The 16,393-nt window shown below is 38.7% G+C and overlaps 1 protein-coding gene across 2 annotated transcripts in view; it reads left to right on the top strand.

Annotated features, from left to right (window-relative positions):
* Positions 1–16,393, top strand: part of shroom4 (shroom family member 4) — a 51,254-nt gene that overhangs the window by 26,745 nt on the left and 8,116 nt on the right. The window contains exons 1-3 of one of the 2 annotated variants that reach the window (XM_081392046.1): positions 9,499–9,912; positions 11,774–11,932; positions 12,644–15,140. In XM_081392046.1, coding sequence (XP_081248172.1) covers positions 11,877–11,932; positions 12,644–15,140 — 2,553 coding nt within the window. In that variant the 5' untranslated portion in view covers positions 9,499–9,912; positions 11,774–11,876. Of the gene's footprint in view, positions 1–9,498; positions 9,913–11,773; positions 11,933–12,643; positions 15,141–16,393 lie in introns of those variants that run through there. The other variant, XM_081392045.1, reaches the window with a different exon arrangement.

Raw genomic sequence — 16,393 nt, 5'->3', positions numbered from 1 at the left:
GATCTGCTAAAGATGTTAAATTTAATAACATTGTTTGGCATGGTAATGGGTATGACAATGTTCATGTGTTTGATCTTGGCCGAATAGATCTGCTACGCTGCTTCTGTTGGTTATTGCTGCTGCTTCTGCAGAGCAAGTATGGGACTTGCTACTGCCAATACATACATGATGGTGCTGTTAGCAAGAAAGACATGCTGCTAGTGTTGTCACCAGGGTTTGAAATTAACTTTTTCACTCACCAGCCAATTTGGCTACTAAATTTTTAAGTTACCGGCCATTCAGAACTTCTACTAGCCAAAAGAAAATGAACCAGATTAACTACGTCACAGCTTAACTAACAACGTTCTGTTAACCAAATGCTTTTTTATCTTCGCTATTGCATCAATGCAAATTAATAAGCGCACCGTTATTTGTTGCGTAGTGACGGGCATGTTCAAGTAAGCCAGATATGCGCAGATTCTGCGCAATACGCTCTATTTAATATATCACGATGACTCACCTGTATTTGGCTTACACAAACTTCCCCAGCAAAAGTGAGTAAACATTAAGTAACATGCCAAATTGGCAAGTGATTTTAAAGCGTTACCCGTTTACACATTTGGCGGATGTTAATTTCAAACTCTGGTTGTCACGATAGTGACGATACTGGAATTTCCAACTTCGATACGATACCTTGAAAATAGTATCTCGATATTCTTTACCATTTTCGATATCACGGGGAAAACTGCCATAAAATACCTTTTGACTAGTAACCAAAAGTCCAAATCATAGTCTCTGCTGCACCAAATTAACTGATATAAATACTAGTGTAGAACATTGCATAGAAACTGTGTCTATTCCTCGTTTAGTGCGATCAAATAATAAATCTACTGCAGGATCTAGGAAAAATCTAATTGTTATTAAAACAGAAAATGTTGCTATTAGTAAACAAAAACAATTTCTAAAGCTAGGTCTTTTAAACATTAGATCACTCACACCTAAGGCAGTTATTGTAAATGAAATAGTCACAGATAATAGCATCGATGTACTTTGCCTTACTGAAACCTGGCTTAAACCAAATGATTATTTCGGTCTAAATGAGTCTACTCCATCAGGATACTCCTATAAGCACGAGCCCCGTCTGATTGGTCGTGGCGGCGGTGTGGCAACTATCTATAGAGATTTTCTTAGTGTTACTCAGAAAACGGGTTATAAGTTTATTTCATTTGAAGTACTTGTACTAAATGTTACGCTCTTAGATGAAAGGAAAACATCCCTATTATCTCTAGCCTTGGCTACCGTATATAGACCACCTGGGCCTTACGCTGATTTCCTAAAAGAATTTGCAAATTTTCTCTCAGATCTATTGGTCAATGTCGATAAAGTATTAATTGTTGGAGATTTTAACATACACGTAGATAATCAAAATGATACGTTAGGGGCTGCGTTTATAGATTTATTAAACTCCTTTGGGGTTAAGCAAAACGTTACCGGACCAACTCATCGTCTTAATCATACACTCGATTTAATTATATCACATGGAACCGATCCAACCGATATAGATATCATTCCGCAAAGTGATGATGTAACTGACCATTACATGGTAACTTGCATATTACATACCCCGGTAATATATCATGCTGCGCCACGTTATCGATTAGGCAGAACAATCCTTCCATCCACCATAGATAATTTTTTCAAATTGCTTATCGGATATGTCTCAGCTGCTGCCTGAACCCAAACAAACAGATGAACTTGAGGAAGTAACTAGCACTATGAGCACCATTCTCTCTGGAAAATTGGATATTGTTGCACCTATGAGACTAAAAAAGGTCAGAGAGAAAATTAAAGCACCATGGTACAACAATACTACGCGTGTTCTAAAGAGAGAAACCCGTAATTTAGAGCGTAAATGGAAACAAACTAATTTAGAGGTTTTTAGAATCGCTTGGAAAGACAGTACGTCACGCTATAAAAAGGCCCTAAAAGCGGCCAGGGCTGAGCACCTCCGCAAACTAATAGAAAACAACCAAAACAATCCTAGGTTCTTATTTAACACCGTGGCTAGACTAACAAATAAACAGATGTCTCCTGAACAAAATATCCCGTTACAGTTTAGTAGTAATGATTTCATGAATTTTTTCACTGAGAAAATAGAAAACATCAGATCCACAATTGTAAACGTTCAATCCTCAATCGCGCCTTATAACTCAGGCTCGATTATCACCCCGCAAGAACAATTACAGTGCTTTACAACTATAGAACAAAAAGAGTTAAATAAACTTATCATTTCCTCTAAAACAACAACATGTTTATTAGATCCCATACAAACTAAACTATTGAAAGAAGTGTTACCTATAGTGGAAAGGCCTCTCCTCAATATTATTAACTCATCTTTAACTTTAGGTCATGTTCCAAGAACATTTAAATTGGCAGTTATAAAACCTCTCATTAAGAAACCACAATTAGATCATAATAACCTAGCAAATTATAGACCCATTTCAAATCTTCCTTTTATGTCCAAAATATTAGAAAAAGTTGTGTCTGCCCAACTGGGCTCTTTCTTGCAAGAAAATGACACCTATGAAAAGTTTCAGTCTGGGTTCAGGCCGCACCATAGCACTGAAACTGCGCTCGTTAAAATCACAAATGATTTACTCTTAGCTTCTGACCAAGGCTGTATCTCAATACTAGTTTTACTTGATCTTAGTGCTGCGTTCGATACTATAGATCACATAATACTCTTAGATCGACTACAAAACTATACCGGTGTTCAAGGACAAGCATTAAGCTGGTTCAGATCATACCTATCTGACCGCTACCATTTTGTCTATTTAAACGGAGAAAAATCGATCATAACTCCAGTAAACTATGGAGTGCCGCAAGGATCTGTGTTAGGCCCTCTATTATTCTCAATATATATGCTGCCACTTGGAAATATTATAAGGAAACATGGAATTAGTTTCCATTGTTATGCTGATGACACTCAACTATATATTTCATCACGGCCGGATGAAAACGCTAAATTATCCAAATTGACAGAGTGTGTTAAAGATATAAAAGATTGGATGACGCGCAATTTTCTTTTATTAAATCCAGATAAGACAGAGGTACTACTTATCGGTTCAAAAAACCACCCACAAAACCTCTCACAATACAACTTTAACATAGTAGGATGCCCTGTTACTCCATCCTCTACAGTAAAAGACCTGGGTGTTATATTAGATTGTAACTTGTCTTTTGAAAATCATATTTCATATGTTACAAGAACAGCCTTTTTCCACCTTAGAAACATTGCTAAGTTACGTAATATGCTATCAGTTTCTGATGCAGAAAAGTTAGTTCATGCATTCATGACCTCGAGACTAGATTACTGTAATGCTTTATTAGCTGGTTGTCCTGCATCCTCAATAAACAAGCTACAGTTAGTCCAAAATGCCGCCGCTAGAGTTCTTACTAGATCAAGAAAATTTGACCATATAACACCAATTTTATCATCACTACATTGGTTACCTATAAAGTTCCGTATTAATTACAAGGTATTGCTACTGACTTATAAAGCCCTAAACGGCTTAGCTCCAGTTTATTTAACGGATCTTCTATCGCCCTATAATCCATCGCGCTCTTTAAGATCACTAAATTCGAGGCTTTTGGTCATACCTAGGATATCCAGATCCACCAAAGGAGGGAGAGCATTTTCACATTTAGCTCCAAAACTCTGGAATAGTCTTCCTGATACTGTTCGTTGCTCAGACTCGCTCTCCCAGTTTAAAACTAGATTAAAGACGCATCTCTTCAGCCAGGCATTTATATAACATTTTTAATCTTACAGTTTAATCCGGTCTCTACTTCATAAACGCCAGAGGAGAACTGGCCCCCGACTGAGCCTGGGTTCTCCCAAGTTTTTTTTTTTCTCCATTAGGTCACCTGATGGAGTTTTTCGGTTCCTTGCCACTGTTGCCTTTGGCTTGCTCAGTTGGGGATACTTAATTTGATTAATCGATTCAACAGTGCTATTGATCAGCATTACTAAACGTGGACGTTACACTAGAAACAAACACTGATGTACTATTTTATTTAATACTGTGAAGCTGCTTTGATACAATCTGTATTGTGAAAAGCGCTATATAAATAAAGTTGACTTGACTTGACTTGACATATATACCGCCGTACAGATAATTAAGGTAGTTTTGTTGTAATAGCTTAAACAACTCAGGAAGGCTTTTATTTGAATAGTTGAACAATAGTAAACAGTCAGTAATAAAATAAGAACAAATAAACAAATTGCAAATGATGGCACAAATAAATACAATAGAATAAAGAGACATATTATATAAACATGGCTTGAAGTTTTTCAGGTGGGTCTGACAGTATTCAGATAGAAACTACTACAGAAATGAAAGTAATCAAATGTAAAATAACACTGGATAGTTTTCATTGTAAAAATGTAAAACATATGCTCACAATTAAAGTTACAAAACAAGAAGAGTAATTTTCTCTGTCTTTTGTTCTTTGATTAACATGACAGACAGCACCAGGTTTATTAAGCTGTTGTCACTTTAAGAGATTATGCACGGATCCAATATACTGTTAAACAACATGCGTTTATCTCAACTATTTACATTTAGGTTCCAAAACTGTCAGTATTTACCTGAATACCCGGCAAGACGGCATTTTGATATTTTTTTTATGTATTTGACCGTTTAAGCACAATAAGCCACAAAAAATACTACGAAATTACAAAAATTATGCGCAATACCAGCACTATTCAACTAGAGCAAATGAGACAAGTGAATGAGGAGGCGAGTGTGTGTCAAAATGTCAATTCTCTATCGGAGAGATGAGAGTGTGAGAACGCACAGCTGTTATCAGTGTATCGATACTGCAGAAAAGGAGCATTGGACCCGTTTCAGATATTTCAGTATTGATATTTATATTTCGATATATTATCAGTATTTTTGATAACACTACATGCTCCTGCTGCACAATATAGCCTACATGAATTACCCATTGCAGATCTATACAGGTGGAGCTGGGGAAGGTGGAGGGTTTCTGAAAGTGTGCTGCAACTTCTACAGTATATGCTGACCGCTGACCAAGTATTTGAAGGTTGAGCAGCAAGCTTATTGGCTACTGATACAGCAGGAACCAATCAGCTGTGCAATAGAGAGAATGATGTGATTGCAAGCAGATTGAGATAAGGACCTATCAGCCTCCGCCATCTAGAGTTTTTTTGACAGATTTATATTTTCGTGGTAATGGACAAAGGCGTGCTCTTTTTTTCTGGAATATGTCAAGTGATCAATCCAGACAGTACCTCTTGTGTGGGTTCATCTTTTTGGATTGCATTACGGTGGGACTGCGTACATCGAAATGGCTTCCTTTTTTATTAATAGGTCAAGTAGCCCAGGGTTCTTCACCGTAGTCCATCTTCTCTCATCACAGTAAAAACGTTCTGTGGTATAACTCTGATATACTGGACATGTGGACAAGATGTAGGCCATCAGTTAGATTAACCTCTGTTCAGTTGCCAGGGAAAGGGAAAGGGTAAACGAATTGCGGCGTTAACATGAGTGTAGACTGTGAAGCCTTGTGAACTGCTCTGCATCTGTTTTAACATCTGTTATTTTAGTTTGTTTAGAGCCGTTTGTTATTGAGTCTGCAGTCACTTTTATTCATTCACTTTATTGTGATTGAAAGGCTACTGGTGTCATGACTTGGTACATCTCTCTGCTATTTTATTTCTGTCCAAAATAGTTAGGAAGGGTTTGATGTGGCTGATAAGCTTTTAGGCTGCGATGCATTTTTGCATGCTTTCTTTCCCCTTGAAAAATACTTAAAAATCAGAGTGAAAGAGAATCCAAAACAACAAACATGCTATTGTGCTGGAGAGCCCAACTCTTGACTGCTCCCTTCCTGGACTGGGCTTTTCGTTGTGCCCGTACTGGTAAAAGCCTGGGTGATTAAATGGAATGCAGCCTGTGCGTCTCGCTCGCTGTTTTAGGGAAACAGGCAAACAAATGATGATGATTGCACCGACTGAAAGTGGAGAGTGGTGTGTGCATGCATGCGTGCTTGCTTTATGTATTTATTTATATATCAGGGACGATAAAAGAATGAAATTGTTGCATATACAGTAATTTTTATGCAACATTAGCTAATAGCTAATTTGAGGTTTAATGTCCATTAATTTAGGGATATACAAATTAACGAAACATGGTGCAATATTTAAAAATACATAGTAGTACCATGAAACTATTTTGTACTTTGTTAGTATAGCGATTTGCACAGTTTGTAATTGAGATCTGGGAATATAGCCAGTCATTTTATGAAAGAAGGTTGAACAAATTGCAACAGAAGCAAACTCAGCTGATTTTGTATCCTCAGTATCCTCAATATTTTACTTTAGAAACCAGCCTTTATTAATTTTTAAGAGATGGGGTTTGGGTCTGGGTCCGTGGGACTGTTTCTGGGGGACGAGTCTGAGGGAAGAACAGGAGACAATGGTAAGGAGAATGCAGAAGACAAAAGGTAAGTAAAATAAAAAGTGAATCCCACGGACCCAGCCCCAAACCCCATCTCTGCAGTAATAATTAATAAAGGCTGATTTCTAAAGTACTTCTTCCTGCCTCTATGTATTAATGCTCATGGGTAGCCTAAATGGGTTCCATTCAGACCTTAACATTAAGTATTTTACTGTTATGTGTCAACAAGATTCAACAAGACATTTTCACCTGGCTATACCCAATGTTTAGATCTGGTATTTATGCAAATTAGCACATATATAATTAGATTATGCACTGTTTGTTCATGTTAACAAACCATTTCAAAAAACTTGTAATTCATTTTTTGTTTGTCTTGATGCAAGTAATCAACTCAGTAATTTTCATGGTGATATCTAAAGGTTAAAATTTGTACCCTATTCACGTAAGAAAAAGAATGAATAGGCTATATTTGGGTCTTTTTCGAAACTTTCCCCTAATGGGATTCTTCAGGGTTTTTTTTCCCTTACTCGGGACATATTGAGGATACAAAATCAGAACATGGAATACAGTACTACTGACTCATGTGCTTGTCACCAATGTTTCTTACAATAACCAGTGACATCACACCTTAAGATAATATCAGTTTATGGTTTAATTACCCTTCTTTGCTACCACACACAATCTTAGTTCCTATAAAGCATTTAAAAGTTAAACTCTACAGCTACCCATAATAGTTTGAATTGGTGTCACATAAGGGCTTAACCCTGGGTTGATGTGTTTTTAAAACCCAGAGTTAAGGCTAATTTTAGGTAATGTTCCACACTCTTGTGCAATGCTAACATCAAATTTGTGTTGTCAAAGATATATGCTGTCTCCCAATTCGCCTTCTTCTACATACTTTTGGGTGTGTAGCAGAATATTTTTTTATTGTAGTTCTGAACCAAAACTTCCTCAAAAACGGTTGTATTAATGTTGTGTTAATGTTCCTTAACATTAGTTGTTAAAGTGTGCATGGATCTGCACATCAAATTTCCACCGGAAATAGTAGACCATCCGAGTACTACTTAAACTTAAACTTACAGTTTTGGACGCAATAATGCTAATTTCGAATACCATTTAGGATGGATAGTATGCAAATCTGGATGCAATAATACAGAGTGACACAATAGGGCTTTTCACACATTAAATATTTAACCCTGGGTCATTCTAAACCCTGGGTTATCTTGCTTCACGTTTCACACTGGTCATAATTTACCCAGGGGGTTAACAATTAATCCTGGGTATTCGTAAACTGATGCTTCACATTGTATATTCCTAAACCCAGGGTTAACGTTCTTATTTGCATATTTACGGTGTCAGTGTCATTGATTGGATGAACGCAGCATGTGACCTGTTTACATTAAAGCTCTAGCATTGCGCCTCCTCGTATTGCCAACTGTACTTTCGCATTATACTGAATTGACTTTTCGGAATATAAAGGTAAGAATAATGAAAAGAAAGTAAAGAAAAATGGTCTCTTCTTCACTCAAATTGTCATGTTTTCTGTCAGCATTTTTCCTCTCAAACACAGAATTGACAGGTTATATACAATGTGCTGTTTTCGTAACTGTCCAAAGCACGCAAATATGAGGACGCAATTGGTTGCTAAGCATCAAGCTGTAACATTCTAACACTGCATCGTTTCACACTGTACAAGTTTGGCACCACAATGCGGTGTGGGTTAAATGCAGTGTGAAAAGCCCTAATGTGGTGCTATAACATTAACCCAAGTTGCTTAGCAACAGACAACCATTCATAAATTGCCTTGATCTTTACATTTTTAAACATTCATGACTTTGTACTGGAATAGAAACTTTCACTCCTCGTGTTTAGGTTTGGTGTCTGTGGGAAATTGTTACAAATGTCAAACAGTGACTGTAAACATTTTAACCAGTGCAGTGAAGAGCATTATTTGCAGAGAGAAGATTTAAGCAGTGCAGATTATTTCCACAGATGGACAAACGGTTATTAAAACATGTCCATGTTCCAAACCTGTATGACTTACTTTCTTCTGTGAAATTTTAAAGAGATATTTTGAGAAATATTTCAGTGTTTTTTCCCTCAGTGTTTTGTCAATGGGCAACATTCTTCTATCTACTCATACAGATTTGGTACAACATGTTGTGAACAGAAAATAATTGAACTCTTTGGCTGAACTATCCCTTTAAGTATGACACGGTGTTAACAATTCAACTGAAGAACCCATTAGTGGGAGGTTGTGCTCCATTATAATTTGTCCTACACATTATTGTTGGGTTTTTCGTTTAATCAGTGTTGTAGTTGTTAATCAGACTGACCCCAATATGACTTTTATCAGCCCTTCTGATTTGAGCAGGAAAAGCTGTTTACTAAGCACAGCTGATATGAGTTAAATTCTATTTTATTCTCTCTCTCTCTCTCTCTCTCTCTCTCTCTCTCTCTCTCTCTCTCTCTCTCTCTCTCTCTCTCTCTCTCTCTCTCTCTCTCTCTCTCTCTCTCTCTCTCTCTCTCTCTCGCTCGCTCTATGTGCTTTGCATTGTTGTGCTTTCTACACTATTGAAAAGAGCAAGAATACATGTACCTGGCCTCATGCCCCAGGGACAATGCACCGTTTCAATCATTTTGTCTTATACCACCAGTTTGTTTCCCTTTTTTCACATACAGTATATCTTCCTTCCCCTCTCTCTCTCTCTCTCTCTCTCTCTCTCTCTCTCTCTCTCTCTCTCTCTCTCTCTCTCTCTCTCTCTCTCTCTCTCTCTCTCTCTCTCTCTCCCTCCCCACCTCCCCTCACTCTCTCACCACTGCTGGCCGAAATTGACTGCTCTCCCAGGGAGACAGGAAGCGGCCCTCACATTTTTCCCCCATTCAAACAATAATAGGAGAGAATGCTAGGTATTATTTTAGCAGTGGCTTGCCGCTTTATCTCCGCCAAACATAGTTTCCTCTCCGTCTGAGCACCGCTTCCTCTCCCTCTAATGTCATTAGAGAGAGTGGGTGGGAGGCTGTGTATGTGAGCGAGAGAGAGAATATGCTGTTTAGTGGACTGAATGTTTGGTCTTCAGTTGTAACTTGAAATATTGAGAGAGAGAGAGAGAGAGAGAGAGAGAGCTGCTGTTTGAGAGGGGAAGTGGGGGGAGTGTTTGTCTGTTAATTTTTCCTGGACTAGGAATCTGGTCAGAGCCTCTGGCTGCCTCATTACAGCTAAATGACCACCAACCTTCACTCATGTGAGCACTGAAGTCGTTAGGGTCCTGATAAAGACTGACCACTCACAGCAGACACAGACCTCAGGGTTGTCCTTTGACACGAGACGTCTACTGATGGTTTAAGCTTGAACTTCATCTTGAACCTGTAGCTGAAAAGTCTTGGACTGGATTCATCTCAGATTATTTGTCTTTCTGTGAGAACATCTGGAGTTGTGTCAAGTGCTGTGAGTATCTAAATAAGTTTCGTATTGCACAGAAAACCTCAAGTGGGAGTCAAACCAGGACTAATTTCAACCTGGTTAGCCTGTTTCTGTTTGGTGCATTTCACTGGAACTGTACTGCCGTGCTAAGGCAAATGCAGTAACTACACCAGCACTGAAACTGAGAAAAATGGTTTCAGAGTTTGTTTTTGTTTTGTTTTGTTTTTTTGTAAATTTTGGATTGCTTTGGTAGTTTTATGTTTTCTGTGAATCTGAACATATTGAACCAAAACTCTATCTCAGGACAGATCATAGTCTACCCAATTTCAGTCATAAATTAATTTAGACAAAAAGTTATCGTTTCTGTGTTTAAGTTTTTCCTTTAGATAGCTGTATGGAGACTCAGATCAGCTTGGTGTTATGTTTGATCAACAGTGTTTATTGGACGAGGATGACGATGCGAATATAGCTACGAGCTGTCTTGTGAAAACTTGGGGTCCTGAGAATTGCAAATTGGGACCATCCTGAGAGTGCAAAAGTTTTTTAGGCAAAAGTGTTAATTGGGATGAAATGTTAATTACATTTATTGTTTATAGGTTTCTGAAAGAGACATATTTCCATTTTGATGTGCCTCCGGGTTTATGCTTTAATTAAAAAAAAAGAAAATTCTCTGTTTACTAAATGTCATATTTGCTTGTGTGGTAGGTGTGTGTTTTTAATGTGTATTCATTTGTTTAATTTGTTGTATTAGAGTAAATATTCTTCTGCTTGCTTACCTCACTCTGACCTCACTCTATTAAATAGCAGATATCGCTTTGTTTCACAAGTGTTTTAAGATCAGTAAGATTTTTGGATTTTTTTTCAATAAGGATGATTAAATTAGTCAGAAGTGAGGGTAGTGAGAAGTGTTAAGATTTATATTTCAATTAAATGCTGTTTTTTTAAACTTTCTTTTATATTCATCTAATTCTGAAAAACATAATCCGTTTCCACAAATATATTAAGCAGCACAACAGATTTCAACATTGATAATAATAAGAAATGTTTCTTGATCAGCACATCAGCATATTAAAATGATTTCTGAAGGATCATGTGACACTGAAGACTGGAGTAACGATGCTGAAAATTCAGCTTTGCATCACAGGAATAAATTACATTTTAAAATGTATTCAAATATAAACCAGTTAGGCTATTTTAATCATTTTTTTACAGTATTGCTGTTTTTACTGTATTTTTAATTAAATAAATGCAGCCTTGGTGAGCATAAGAGACCCCAAACTTTTGAATTGTAGTGTATAATTTCTTCTGTCTTGTGCGTTATACCAAAAGATTGTTTTTCCTTACATATTGCATTTTTGCTTCTATTCTTTTCTAGCCTCTTGTGGAAAAACTTAAATTATTATTAGTTGAATAATAAGTTTTTAAAAAACATTGTTCCCTCTGGATCATTATTGCCATCTGGAATGTTTGTGAATACTGTACTCCTGTCAGTGGAACTGATGGGATGTACCTGGAATCTGGGCCTTGTTCCATTAATGCTGCTATTTTATAAATTAATTGGCTGTTTTTTTTTACTGTAGATGTCTTAGAAAGAACCTCATTTAGCCATTTCAGAAATCCAGTGGATGGCAGATATGAAAGCGTTCCAGATGGTGAAGTCAAACAGATTTCCCTTGATTCCTATATGTGTTTGTCTAGACTGACACTGCTTCGGGAGTATAGGGTCTTTTCTTCATTCTTGAATGCTGTGGTTTCCAGATTGTGGTTTCTTTTTGTCAGTAATTGGTACTTGGGAATTATAGAGTGATGGTATACTTCTTACACTGTTCAGTCTATTCACTTCTTACTGACTTTGTGTTTGCTTGTATCTCTGTTCTTCGAGCAGGCGCAGTGTGCCAGTGATCCGTCCCCACTCTTGGCACTTGGCAAAGCTGTCAGAGGCATCCTGCACTACGGGCACTGGTGATCCGTCAGATGGCCCCTCGGCTATGCAGCTCCACTTCACACCTCTCAATGTACCATGGCACTCTGGAGGTGACAACAGGTTGGTATAAATAACTATCATACAGATTATGTATTCAAGTAAACAATCTGTATGACCATTCTTTCCCTTCATTTCAGTGATTTACATTCATTTAGACACCTTTTGAAACATTTCCATTAAACTACTAATAGTTTAAACAGATCTTTGTGTCTGTGCAAGTGGGAGAGATATATATCTCATTGTTGAATTAGGGAATTTTGCTTCCAGCAAATTTCACAAGGAAAACAATCAAAGAGGAAGCTGGTGATCTCACATCTTATGTCAACATGTGGCTCACCGGATACCACCACTATTTTCAGACATATGACTCAGACATTCTTCACAGATCTCCAGTAGAGTGACCAAAAACACACACAAAACACAAAAAAAACCTGTAGTACAAATCACAGCATTGACTTAAGGGACTAATCTTTAACTTTGAACTTCAACTGTAATGTTTGTTTTGGGAGATTTGTTTGTCAGTGTTTTGCTGAGGAGACTGTGAAACCTAATTATAACACCTGTAACAGAATGAAAATGCCTACATAATTATCAAATTAAAATATTTGTAAAAAAAATCTGATATTGAAACGTTTAGTTAGCACATACAGATATTATTTGATGCTGAAATTTTAAGCTGGCATTAAATGGTGTACATTGTTACTTTTTGTTGGCAATCTTTGTGATTGTGTCCCATTATCTAACTTGGTTCACTTCTGTTTAATTGTGCAGTGAGCTGTCCATGCAGTGGGGCCATATCTCCAGGCACTACAGCACAGACCGCAGCAGCTCAATAGGAAGTATGGAGAGTCTGGAAAATCCTCCCAACCAGGGTTACTATGACAGTCAGCTCTCTCCCATTGATCCTGTCATCTTCAACAACAAACGTGACTCTGCTTACAGCTCATTCTCAGCCAGCTCAAACACATCTGATTACACTGTTCCTGTCAAGCCTGAGGAGATCAACTCCATGGACAACATCCTCCAGGGTCTGGGTTCTTCCTGCAGGTATCCAGACGGAGGCCAACATTCTGCCTCCAGTGGCCATGGAAACCAGCAGGAAGAACATCAACGCTCCAAGATACTGTCTGACAGAACTGCAGCTAAAGTCCGACCGTCGTCCTATAGCTGCGAGGAGGAACACTGTGCGCCACCGCAGCCACCCATGAGGAAGGACAGCTTTAGGGCTACTAGAGGCCAACCAACAGATAAACGCTGTGTGTCTGCTCCTGTAGGCATCCCAAGTGTAACCAGCTGCATAGTTGAAGATCAACCCCAAGTCCAGGAAGTTTTGGCAGGCAATGTTTATTTGAATGGAACACAAGACAATGAACAAGAATGTAAAGGGTGCACCACTGGAACTTATTATACTTTAAACTCTCAGAGAGATGGCAAAGCAACTGACTTTGAGAACTCTTCAAAATCTGTGGTGGCACCTTCACCTCCTCTCAGTCCCTTTTCACAAAGGAATATGGATGAGAACATTGAAAGCCAACTCCAACTAGAACATAATCTCCAGTCAGCAATGCACAGACACAGTGCACCTGAGAAACTTCTAGCTTCTCAGCTGTGTATGATGGATATTTCTGGCGACAAAAGTGATCATTGTGCATCTCCAACTTGCCTGTGGTCACAGTCTCCTCTTTATCTGAGCGATACTAGTCCAAATAAGTCTCAGGGCAAGTGGGGAGCAAGCCGATGTTCCACGCCTGGTTCGGTGGCAACTTCCGAATTCGAGGATCCCAGGGTAGAGGAGGAACCTCTTGATTCTGGACAGAATCTGTGGGGGAAGCCTGGAAATCCCACGGGCAATGGATTCTCCACCACTAACTCTCAGACTATTGAGAATAACATTGGTTCTGTAGGTGTGGACACTCAGTTAAATGAGAATGGAGGAGAAGTAATGGAGGACAATGGCAATGCCACAAAGCAGTCGCAGAAACGGCAGTTACGTAGCTCCAAGTCGCGTCGCAGAAGTGACCGTTTTGCCACCAACCTTAGAAATGAGATCCAGAGGAAGAAGGCTCAGCTACAGAAGAGTAGAAACCCTTGTGGTGAAGAGACCGTGGAAGAAGAGGTTGCAGATCTCAACACAGAGGCAGTAGCTCCTCCAGAGTACCATCAACCCAGACCCAAAACCCTCCCAAGACCTCTTACCAAACCGCCCACTGCCTCCGTGCAAATATTCAAACATATACCTCAACAAGTTCTTGATACCACACAAGCTGAGGAACATTCCAGCACCAGGGTTGTGGGCTTCCAGTCATCTCAGACCCAAACTCAGATCCCTCAACAGGCCAGACAAGTTTATGTGCATGTGGTGGAGGAGATAGCACCTGCAGGTAAACCACGGCGATGGCGTTGGACACCAGAACGCAAGCTTCAACCAGAAACTGAGCCCTCTGAGAGTAAGAGAAATGAGGCTACTGGACAGATGTGGTCTGGAAAAATGGTATCGACTAGAGGGAGGACAAATTCCTCCAGTGGCCGTTTAGGTCGATCAGATGAGTGTGACATCCCTCCCTTTGCAGACCGCAGGAGGTTTTTTGAGGAGACTAGCAGGAAGTTGAGTCAGTCTGTAACAAACCTATCAAGCCTGACAAGTCGAAATCAGAGGCTAGACAAGCCGTGTAGGCCGAACCATCCATCCTCACCTGAACCTATTGAGATGGCCAAAAACCTGGGCCGGAGAAGGTTTTCGTATCAAGATGTGCCATATGTCAACTCACTGGACACTGGGAGACAGTTTATGAGTTCCCAACAAGACCAAGAACAAGTGATGGAGAGACAGATGCAGAGAGAGCATGAGAAACAAAGAGAGCAGGAGAAAGTTAAGGAGCAAGAGAAGCTTAGAGAACAAGAGAGGGAGAAGGAAATATTAAGGAAAGAGAGGGAAAAAGAGCAACAAATGGTGGAGGACTGGGAGGAGAGGCAGAGGCTGCTACATAGAGAACAAGAATGGGAGTCCGGGAGAGAAACTGTTCGCTCTGAACACAATATAAGCAGTGACACAGTTCCTCAGTCTGTATCTCATGATGCCTATCGGAAGCAGCCGCCCACACCACAGGTTCCTTCCTCACTGCAGTCCTCTGAGCATTTCTATAGCAACACTACCACTAACATCCAAAAACCTCGCTCAGCGTTCCACCCAGTGACCACCCAGCACAATCAGTATGATGGCTACCTCGTAAATCCACCCTACAAGGCCAGGAGCTACACCCCAACTGAGGTAAGACTGGGAATTCAGCATTATCCATTGTCTTAAAAAGGGATTGTCAAGTATTTCTGATCCAGGCTCTCAGCCAACCCAGGGAACCACTAATATAAAAATGCCAGAATTTAGTAATACTAACTGTCATTAACAAAATTAACTTGCATTGCAATACATTAAATAAGTGATTATGTGGTTTTCCCATTTACCTTACTAATTAAAGTTACATAGAAGGATGTACAAGTATTGGGGGATACCTTATGGATGTAAATGTCATAGTATGCACTATATATGGAATAGACATGCACATGCCACATTGTTTTTAAATTATTTATGCAAGTAAGAGTAAAGCTTTCCTCCTGCAGTTCACTGTCAAATTACAACCTCATAAATTCATAATGAATAGCCTGTATATGTGCTTATAATGAATAGCCTGATGGAAATTTAACATTGCTGAAAGAGGGTGTGATTTGCTTTCTTTATTGTGGTTATTTACAGTTCTAGGCTAAAAGATGAGTCCTTACAAATACATGTTGAACGTTTGATTTCTGTTATAGTTTTGAATTGAAAATAGCCTTATTGCATATGGGATGGAAATTGTGGTTTAGTTCCTGCTGAGCCTTTATTTAAAAATGCACCAGATTGATACTTTTATGTTATCTGTAAAAGATTATGTGTCGTCTTTGTGCATTGATTTATATGCGCACTGTTAGAACTGAATAAGAATGAAACCGTTTATACTTTACTTGAGCTGTTATTTTAAGAAGCTTTGGTATAGTGCCATGTAGATGGGAATGAGACCGTTGTTTTCAGTCCTCAGTGCAGACTTATTTTAATATTAGCATTCATACAGATCAGGATATATTGAAACTGGCCTTCCTCAGAGTCTCAAAAGGCAAAATGTTGGCCAGAACTGTATACAAATCATAAATCGGCTCTAAAACAACAGGAAGATTGAATATGTATATTGAATATGTGTCAACAGTCACAATTTTTAATACATGTCCTTTGGTTTTGAAAAGCATTACACAGGAATTAATGCTCTAACTGATCGCCATTCTTATTCCTTTAGTATATTTAGATAGACAACCTTTATTGATCCTTGAGGGCAAATTGAGGTAAATTCAAGAAGGATTTTTCCTTGTTGTGGAATCAAGCCCATGTACTCTAGATGAGAATCAGAGATACTATTCATAAGGAAGGAACTTTTGGATATCTAACCTTACATTTATTTTGCACTTTGTGTGCTTTTAAAAAAAGTGGGCTCTAGA

The sequence above is a fragment of the Scardinius erythrophthalmus genome (genome assembly GCF_964197995.2).
Source record: "Scardinius erythrophthalmus genome assembly, chromosome: 2".
NCBI lineage: Eukaryota > Metazoa > Chordata > Actinopteri > Cypriniformes > Leuciscidae > Scardinius > Scardinius erythrophthalmus.
This window is presented reverse-complemented; position numbering and strand designations above follow the sequence as displayed.